This window comes from Capsicum annuum, chromosome 1, assembly GCF_002878395.1.
Source record: "Capsicum annuum cultivar UCD-10X-F1 chromosome 1, UCD10Xv1.1, whole genome shotgun sequence".
In the NCBI taxonomy this organism is placed as follows: Eukaryota; Viridiplantae; Streptophyta; class Magnoliopsida; order Solanales; family Solanaceae; genus Capsicum; species Capsicum annuum.
This window is the reverse complement of record NC_061111.1, coordinates 83,254,114-83,264,200: the sequence shown is the minus strand read 5'-3', so window position 1 is coordinate 83,264,200 and position 10,087 is coordinate 83,254,114. Positions and strand designations below refer to the sequence as shown.

The window sequence follows — 10,087 nt, the reverse complement described above, 5'->3', positions numbered from 1 at the left end:
TCATTTTTGTTTGTATGTTGATGAAATGTTGATCATTAGTAGAGACATTTCTGACATAAATGCTACGAAATAAATGCTCGGGAGCATGTTTGATATGAAAGACCTTGGAGTTACAGATGTGATCTTAGGAATAAGAATTCATAGAACTCCCCAAGGATTGGCATTGTCACAGTCTTACAACATCGAGAAAGCACTTGACAAATTCAAGTATATGAAATTTGGTATTGTCAAGACTCCATTGGATGTGAGCTTAGCACTTCAAAAGAATAAAGGTGAAAGTGACTCACAATTGGAGTTCGCAAGAGTATTGGGATGTTTAATGTATATAATGAATTGTACACGACCATACATAGCATGCGTTATTAGTAAGTTGAGTCGGTACACGATAATCCCAACAAAACTCATTGGATAGCAATGAAAAGAGGTTTTGGGGTATCTTAAATACACTCAAGACTTTGTTTTTCATTATAATAAATATCCCGCAGTACTTGAAGGATATAGTGATGCAAATTGGATCACCGGATCGAACAAAGTAAAATCCATGAGTGGATATGTATTTACTATCTGTGGAGGAGCTGTCTCTTGAAAATCATCCAAATAGACATGTATTGCTCGCTCTATAATGGAATCTTTCACATTGGATAAAGCCGGTAAAGAAGCAGAATTGCTCCGAAATTTCCTGAAAGATATTTCTTATGTCCCAAACCAGTGGCACCAGTATGTATACACTGTGATAGACAAGCGGCAATAGGTAGGGAAAGAAACATGATGTACAACGGTAAATCTCGTCACATATGATGGAGACATAATACTGTTAGAGAACTTTTCTCTAGTGGAATTATCATTGTAGACTATGTAAAGTCAAAGGATAATGTGTCGGATCCACTTACGAAAGGTTTGTCTAGAGAAGGAATTGAGAGGACATCCAAGGGAATGGGTTTAAGGCCTAGGACAAGTCAGCATAGTGGTAACTCTACCTAGCAGACTGGAGATCCTAAGAGTTAGGTTAAAGGAGATCAAACAAGGTTGTGTCTGATAGGTTTAACATTGTCAATATACCCAACCCATTCTCATGATGTAGACAATGTTTAGCAAAGGAGGATAAGACTTATGGTGTGAAGTCTTTTAATTATTATCTAAATTTGGCAGATTTGACCAAATAGTTTAATCTACAGGATTGAACGTTTAGAAATCACCTATGTGAGGGCGAAGTGGAAGCCGTTTCAAGGAGAATGTTAGTAAAGGCATATTCTCTAAGTTCTCATGAAACCGAGACGTGTTCATGGATGAAAAGAATAAAACTGTGAGAATCATAAACGGTAAAAGGATGGTTATGTGACATGTGTTGTCTAGGTCTACATTTAAGCTCGACGGTTCAAAGATATCAAATCTATCAATTGACCTAGTGCATCCGATGCATGTTCACTATGGAAAGTTCAAAGGGAAACTCACTTAGCGAGATGCAATCAGTCTTTTCTAAATGATCACCTGCTTTTCCATAAATTCTTCATAATATAGACATTCTCCATTCATGTAGGGGATTGTTGGGTTCAAGGTGTATGTGTGAATAGAAAATGGAGGAAAAATAGTGGAGAGAAATTAAGTCCACACTAAAATGGAAAGTGTGCTCAAATAGGAAAGTTTACTAAATTCTCCCACATTGGTGGGAGAAAGAAGCTTTCATGTGTTTATATTGAGAAACACATCTCCACTTGGATAGTGAGGCAAGAACAAGGAGGTGCCTCGCGCCGCCGTCATCGCCGCTCGCACGGCTCATCTTCAGCTTCGGATTTGGATTTGTCAAATGATCGATCGATAAGATCTATCTTTTTAGACAAATTTTATTTAAAACTTGTTCTACAAGTGATTTAATCCAAAGAATCTGATAAAATTATTTTTCTCCATATGTGGGCGCATTTCGGACGCCATGTAAATGCATGCACAATGCACCTCGAAGGGATGCGAATCTTCGAGGTAAAAGGCATATTGTTTCGTGCAAATAAGTGATCTGCGCACGCACCTGGCGACCTGCGGCCACAGGTCCAGCACAGATGTAGCACAGAAAGCTACTGGAATTTGGCAGTGTCACCTGCGACCGCAGATCGGGCTCAGTTCCAGTACATACTGGGCGTAGATGACGTGACTGTACTGAAAATGTGCCTTTTTCCAGAACCAATGCTTCCTTTCCGAAGGGGCACATTAAGGCTATAAATACCTGACATATTCCTTAGGTATAGACATGATTTTTTATAGTAAAAACAATCTTCTTCTCTTCAAAAACTCATTGTGATCATTAGTCGTTGAGTGAGTTCGGGGAATCCAATAATTTGAGGTACTGCTATTGTTGAATTGAAAGGGATTTTATCCTAGAAGAAAAATTCCATAACCTCGGGTACTTGAGGAAAATTATTTTCTTAAGGACACTCCGTTAAGTCGGAGGACTGAAATTATAACACACTTCTTAGATAGATCAGTTTTGACCTTATGTTGAAGGTGCTGAAATTTCAAGTTGCTCTTGACAAGTTTGGTCTTGAGCTAAGTTGAAGTGTATACCACATAACATACAGATTTTGTGTACCCGAAAATATTGAAAATAACAGGATGTTCTATGGCATGTAAATTGTGAAAACATTACCTATGCCCCAGGGTTTCGCGTCTTCTAATGTGTGAGTTAGTGCGGTTCTAACCTTGGATAAAAGCATCATATTTAAGTATAGAAGGATAAAGGTAGATCCATTATCCATTAAGTTTTAACAGTGATTAAAAAGATTGAAAACTGCTATATTGGAAAACCAAATAAAACCTCGTTTTATTCCTATTACAAAAAAGTCCAAACATTGTATTGTGTTGCAGGAAAGTAAAAGAGTGTACCAAATCATTCTGTTAATGCTAGGGAAGTTAGAAAACCTTATAATCATGTTAATGTTTGCACCTTCTCTTTGATAACTCCATTGGGAGTATCAGTGATAACAGTCAAAGTAGGCTTCTCACTTGTTGGAACTTCACCATGTATCTGAAGAGGCTCTAAGGAATCTACAATGTCTCTCATTAAAGGTCGTGCTTTAGGGTTGCGATTTAGGCAATGATAAGCAAGCATTGCAGCTTTGTGAACAGCTTTTATGGGATAATCTCCATCAAGTCTTGGATCTATAATATTGAGCAGTTTTTTCTTTTCTCTAAGCAATGGTAGAGCCCAATCCGTAAGGTTCTGTTCTCGGGCTGGTCTGGATTTTTCAAGTGATTTTCTTCCCGTGAGAAGCTCGAGAAGAACAACACCAAAACTATAAACATCACTCCTAGGAGTCAAATGGCCTGCAGATAAAGCAGTAGCATTAGCTGTGATAATAAATAAATGAAAACAATATTTGGTAGACTACTGGATATAATTCAAGGATGACAATTGAGCCAAGCCCGCACTGTTTTCCCCAAAAGGCCTCACGCTATTAAGAGATCCTACACGTTATATGTTGTTTCCCAGTGCCTTCAGCTACTAATGTGGGACTTTGGTCTGCACACCCAACAGGCTTATTTTCAACTTCTAACTTTTCTACTCAAACACGTAACTGCTTTAAATAAAATTTAATTTCAATACTTCAAAATTGCTTTTTAGCGCTTGATGCTTAAAAGCAGCTCAAATTCAGCTAAGCTAAACAGGCTCTATGTTGTTTAAGCCCGGATAACATTGTTGCACATATTCTTTGAAGAGAGACAATATGTATCTAAAAGACAGATACATTTACCTGTCATAATATATTCAGGGGCAGCATATCCATAGGTTCCCATTATGCGAGTAGAAACATGAGATTTGTCCCCAACTGGTCCATCTTTAGCGAGGCCAAAATCAGAGAGTTTTGTGTTGTACTCCTGCATATATGAATATTGCAGTGTATGCTCACTCTAAGCTGACACCATTTGGGTAAATCATGCTTCTATGAAATATGGATATGTAGAACACTTACCAGATCTAATAGGATATTAGATGTCTTAAAATCTCGATAGATAACAGGTTTTTCAGCTTCATGCAGAAAAGCAAGTCCTTTAGCTGCACCAAAGGCAATCTTCATTCTAATGGACCACGAAAGAGGAAGCAATACTCCTGAAACCAAGAAACCTTGCATAAGCATAGTGAAATGTAATATGACTCATTAAAAAAACGGTCATACATTAGAAATAGCTGTTCATTAAACTAGAAGCTTAACTTATTTAATACTACCTCGTCCCATTTTACGTGTCATCTTTCCATTATTTGGCAACTATTTAATGGCATCATTCCTATTTTATCCTTACTGGGTTCCACTTAATAAGAAAAAACAACTAAAAAGTAAACATTAAAGTGACTTTAAGAGGGGCAACAGTGTAAACTTTACAAAGTCATGATTTATTTCTTAAACTTCGTGTCCGGTCAAATGGCGACACATATACCGAATATTTTTGATACATCTTGAAATAAGCAGTTTGCATCATCCTTTCTAACGAGGGAAGCATATGTCTGAGGAATCTGTGTCTCAGAAACAATTCAATTGTTTTAGAAGTTTGTTCCCTGCTTCGAATTTATACTCTAACGCTAAAGGTAAAAAACCAATTAGTAACTTAAGAAGACAAAATTCTGATTCAATTAGAAGAACAGATTCTAGGAATGTTGACTGCAGAAAAAATTGAAAGCTAATTGTCCAGATTCCACTATTTTCTTGATGAAGCCGTGGAATACAACAAGGGGAGCAGCATGACAATTTAATACTCAAGCATTTGATACAGCTTCTGCTAAAATATACTAATCAATCTGGGGCAAAATGTACTCAAATTTTCTGGAAAAAATTCTTAAAACAAGCATATCGTTAAAATTAAATGTCAGTTTACACTTTCTCATATTGACATAGAAACCATGAATGATGAAGAGGTTTCTACCAGAGGAGAAAATTTTTACTTTTAAAGGGAAGAGTAGGGGGTTTGTGATTAGTTATTACACAAAATGTTAGTGATTATACAGGGATCAGAAAGGGACCACATATGCACTGATCCAGAATATCTTGGAAAAACTTTTTCTTGTCCTTTTTTCTTTCACTTTTTAGATGTTGTTCACAATAGTATTATTTTAATTTTTTTCACATAAAAAGATGTCCCCAGTTGAAAGTAGCTCCACTTCAAGATATTGTCATGGTTTATATATGCTTGTCCACAGTCCCCTTAATTGCAAGTTTGTTACTCCTCATGCTTGAGAACAACGAACACTTACCATAGCACATCTTAATGGGGAATAATATCATGAAGGTTCATCCAGGCTCATCAAGGTGATTGGAGATAGAGGGTAGAGACGGATTTCAAATTAGGGTAAGGGCACACAAAGATAAATAAAATAGTAGATAGCTGAAAGGCTCAGGAGTAACAAACACAAGACGTGTTGGGTTCAAAGTATATGAAAAAGTGTGAACGAAAAAAATGGAGGAAAAATGGTGGAGAAGGGAGACCAATTTAGAAAGTGTACTCCCAAATTAGAAAGTTCATTCTTTCTCCCACATTGGTGGAAGAAGAGAACTTGTGAGTGTTTAAAATAAGGAACACTTACTCCACATGGTAAGTGAGGCAAGAAATAAGAGATGTCTCGTGCCGTCATCGTCGTCGCTCGCTCGGCTTTGGATTTGGATTTGGATTTGGCAAATGATCGACGATGAGATCTATCTTTTTGGACAAAATTTATTCTACAGAAATTTAATCCGAAGGGAAAGTAAAAACGCAGTAAATTTTTCTGTGTTTTGATCCTCCAGTTATATGCATGCATAGCACTGTTTCGAACTGATGCTTCAGAAGGATGCAATCCTTCAACGAAATGACACACTGATTTATGAAATGGTCTGCCTGTTCAGAAAAAATGCAATCTTTGGACGAAAAGACATGATTTTTCAAGAAAGGTCACACCTTTTAAGTGAACCATTGCCACTTTTCAAAAGAGGCATATGAAGGCTATATAAACCTGCTTTCATCCACAGGTTTAGATACGAAATTTTTCTGAAATAAAACTCTCTTCTTGTCTTAAAAACATTTTGTGTGATCAATCAAACTGTTGAGTGAGTTCGTAAAATACGACAATTTGAGGTACCGCTATTGTTCGGATTGTAGGCCATTTTATCCTGGAAGGAAGATTCCATAACCTCAGGTACAGTGAAGGGAATTATTTCTTAAGGACACTCCGTGAAGTCGGGAGACTTGGCCTTAAATTTTGTTTCATCTATTTTCTAAAATCTAACATACTTCTTGGATAGATTATTAAGTAATCTTGTGTTGAAGGTGTTAAAGAACTTCAAAGGTGTTCTTGTTTATACATGAACTATTGTTGAAGTTGGTGTTGCAATTATACAGATTTTTGTACCCGAAACTAGATAAGATAACAATCTTAAGGAATAACCTTTTGCAGAATCTGTATTGCTTGTTTTTGAAGATTAAAGCTTTAAGCTTTAGTGATTCGAAGACAGAAAATCTCCATCACAAGTTAAAGATCATTCGGTTGACGATTGGAAGTCATAAAAACTTCATCGTTAACTAAAAACAAGAAGAAGAGTTTAAAGTTGCTTAACTTTATAAATAGTATTCTGAAAATACTAAATTTTATTGTCTTGTGGAGACAGGAAAAATGACTAACGAAAGTCAAATGCAAGATGCGGCTACGACTGTGGGGGCAACTAGTATTGCCTCAACAAGTCAAGCAAATGCTCCTCAACAAATGGCGCCTACAGAGAAGCCTGAAAAATTTACGGGCATTGACTTTAAGCGATGGCAGCAAAAGATGTTCTTTTACATCACCACTCTATGCCTTCAAAGGTTCACTAGTGAGGATGCTCCTGAGGTGCCCGAGGGAACCTCGAACAAAGAGCATTTCATGATTGTAGAGGCTTGGAAGCACTCAGACTTTCTTTGCAGGAATTATATGACGACCTCTATAATGTTTACAGTGGAACTAAGACATCGAAAGAATTGTGGGGGGCAGTAGAACGAAAATACAAGACAGAGGATGCGGGAATTAAGAAATTCTTTGTTGCAAGGTTCCTAGACTTTAAAATGATAGATAGCAAATCGTTTGTCTCTCAAGTGCAGGAATTGCAAGTAATCATCCACGATCTCCTAGCGGAAGGTATATCTTTGAAAAATACCTTAGTTGAACAAATTGAAAATGTTCTTAGTACTCACATAAACTGTTTTGTAGGTTTGATTGTAAATGATGCATCTCAAGTAGCAGCGATCATTGAGAAGCTACCACCTATGTGGAAAGACTTCAAAAACTACTTGAAGCACAAACGCAAGAAGATGACTGTCGAAGATCTTATTGTCCGTCTGCGTATTGAAGAGGATAATAAGACTGCCGAGAGAAGGTCAAAAGGGAATTCTACAATTAATGGAGCACATATTGTAGAAAATGACCAAAACAATTCTAAGAAAAGGAAGAAAGTTGAACAAGGAAGCAATCAACCCAAAAAGAAATTCAAGGGAAAGTGCTTCAACTGTGGCAAGATTGGCCATAAGTCCACGGATTGTCGTGCCCCTAAGAAAGGCAAAAAAAAGAACCAAGCAAATATGATTGAGTCCAACAAAGAATGTGATGACCTGTGTGCTATGTTTTCAGAATGCAACTTGGTGGGGAATCCTTACGAGTGGTGGATGGATTCTGGTGCCACCCGTCATGTTTGTGCCAACAAAGAGTTGTTTTCGTATTCGCTCCGGCTCAAGTAGAAGAAATGATCTACATGGATAACTCTGCTACGGCTAAGGTAGAAGGAACAGGAAAAGTGGGCCTGAAAATGACTTCAGAAAAGGTTTTGACACTTAACAATGTCTTGTACGTTCCGGAATTACGTAGGAACTTGATTTCTGTTTCACTTCTAGACAAGAACGGATTCAAATGTGTAACTGTTTCTGGAAAAATTATAATTAGCAAAGGAGAATTATATGTAGGAAAAAGCTATCTCACCGAGGGCCTTTATAAGATGAATGTAATGAATGTTGAAATCAATAAAAGTTCAAATTCTTCTTACTTGCTTGAGTCTTATGATTTGTGGCATGAACGTTTAGGCCATGTTAATTACAAAATGTTACGAAAACTGATTAACTTAGAAGTTTTGCCAAACTTTGAGTGCAATAAATCAAAGTGTCAAACGTGTGTGGAATCAAAGTATGCAAAGCATCCTTATAAGTCCGTTGAAAGGAATTCCAATCCCTTAGACTTAATACACACTGACATTTGTGATATGAAGTCAACACCATCACGTGGTGGGAAAAAGTATTTCATAACTTTTATTGACGATTGCACTAGATATTGTTACATCTACTTACTAAATAGTAAGGATGAAGCATTAAATGCGTTTAGGCAATACAAAACTGAAGTAGAAAATCAGTTAGAGAAAAAGATCAAAATGATAAGAAGTGATAGGGCGGAGAATATGAATCTCCCTTCGCTAAAATATGTGTAGAGAATGGAATTGCCCATCAAACTACGGCCCCGTATTCACCTCAATCTAACGGAATTGCGGAAAGGAAAAATCGAACTTTGAAGGAAATGATGAATGTCTTACTTATAAGTTCCGGTTTACCGCAAAACTTGTGGGGGGAGGCTATCCTTACAGCCAATCGTATACTCAATAGAGTTTCCCATAGTAAGACGCAATCAATTTCTTATGGAAAATAGAAAGGAAGGAAACCCAACTTGAAATATTTCAAAGTGTGGGGGTGTCCAGCAAAGGTTCAAGTTCCTATGCCTAAAAGGGTTAAGATAGGACCTAAGACGGTGGACTGTGTGTTCATAGGATATGCTAAAAGTAGTAAAGCATGTCGGTTTTTGGTTCATAAATCCGAACATCCGGATATAAATGAAAATACGGTAATTGAATCAGATAATGTTGAATTCTTTAAAAACATTTACCCGTATAAAACTAGACATGAACAGTCTAGTGGAGGATCTAAACGACCTCAAGATGAACCAAGTGAGAATGTATATAATGAAGAGAATCCAAGACGTAGTATACGTCAAAGAACTTCTACTACGTTTGAATCAGATTTTGTAACATTTTTCTTAGAAAATGAGCCTCAAACGTTTAAAGAAGCGATGTCGTCGTTAGACTCATCCTTTTGAAAAGAGGCAGTCAATAGTGAGATTGATTTAATCTTAAGAAACCATAAGTGAGAATTGGTTGATCTTCCTCCAGGAAATAAACCTTTAGGTTCTAAATGGATTTTCAAAAGGAAAATGAAAGCGGATGATACTATTGACAAATACAAGGCAAGACTTGTAGTAAAAGGCTTCAAGCAAAAAGGTCTTAATTACTTTGATACAGACTCGCCAGTAACAAGGATAACATCGATTCGAATATTAATTGCCTTGGCTGCGGTATATGGTCTTGAAATCCATCAAATGGATGTGAAAACCGCATTCTTAAATGGAGAATTGGAGGAAGAAATTTACATGGAACAACCTGAGAGTTTTGTGATTCCAGGAAAAGAGAATAAGGTGTGTAAACTTATTAAGTCATTGTATGGACTAAAGCAAGCACCTAAAAAATGGAATGCGAAGTTTGACCAAACCATGTTGTCAAATAAGTTCAAAATAAATGAATGTGATAAATGTGTTTATATTAAAGACCAAATCACCAAGTCATTGTGTGTTTATATGTAGATGATATGTTGATCATCAGTAGAGACACTTCTGACATAAATGCAACGAAACGAATGCTCAAGAGCAAGTTCGATATGAAAGGCCTTGGAGTTGCGGATGTGATCTTAGGTATAAGAATTCATAGAAATCCACAAGGGTTGGCATTGTCACAGTCTCATTACATCGAAAAGGTACTTGACAAATTCAAGTATATGGAATTCGGTATTGCCAAGACTCCATTGGATGTGAGTTTTGCACTTCGAAAGAATGAAGGTGAAAGTGACTCACAATTGGAGTACGCAAGAGTATTGGGTTGTTTAATGTATATAATGAACTATACACGACCAGATATAGCATACGCTATTAGTAAATTGAGTCGGTACATGAGTAATCCCAATAAAACTCATTGGATGGCAATGAAAAGAGTTTTGGGGTATCTTAAATACACTCAAG

The 10,087-nt window shown here is 36.8% G+C and overlaps 1 protein-coding gene across 2 annotated transcripts in view; it reads right to left on the bottom strand.

Annotated features, from left to right (window-relative positions):
* Positions 1–2,760: 2,760 nt before the first annotated feature.
* The window catches only part of LOC107876906 (probable serine/threonine-protein kinase PBL16), a 12,389-nt gene continuing 5,062 nt past the window's right edge, over positions 2,761–10,087 (bottom strand). For both annotated transcript variants that reach the window (XM_016723726.2, XM_016723731.2), the window contains exons 4-6: positions 3,960–4,096; positions 3,741–3,864; positions 2,761–3,312 (exon numbers count right to left, since the gene is read on the bottom strand). In XM_016723726.2, the coding sequence (XP_016579212.1) occupies positions 2,915–3,312; positions 3,741–3,864; positions 3,960–4,096 (659 nt within the window). In that variant the 3' untranslated portion in view covers positions 2,761–2,914. The remainder of the gene's footprint in view (positions 3,313–3,740; positions 3,865–3,959; positions 4,097–10,087) is intronic.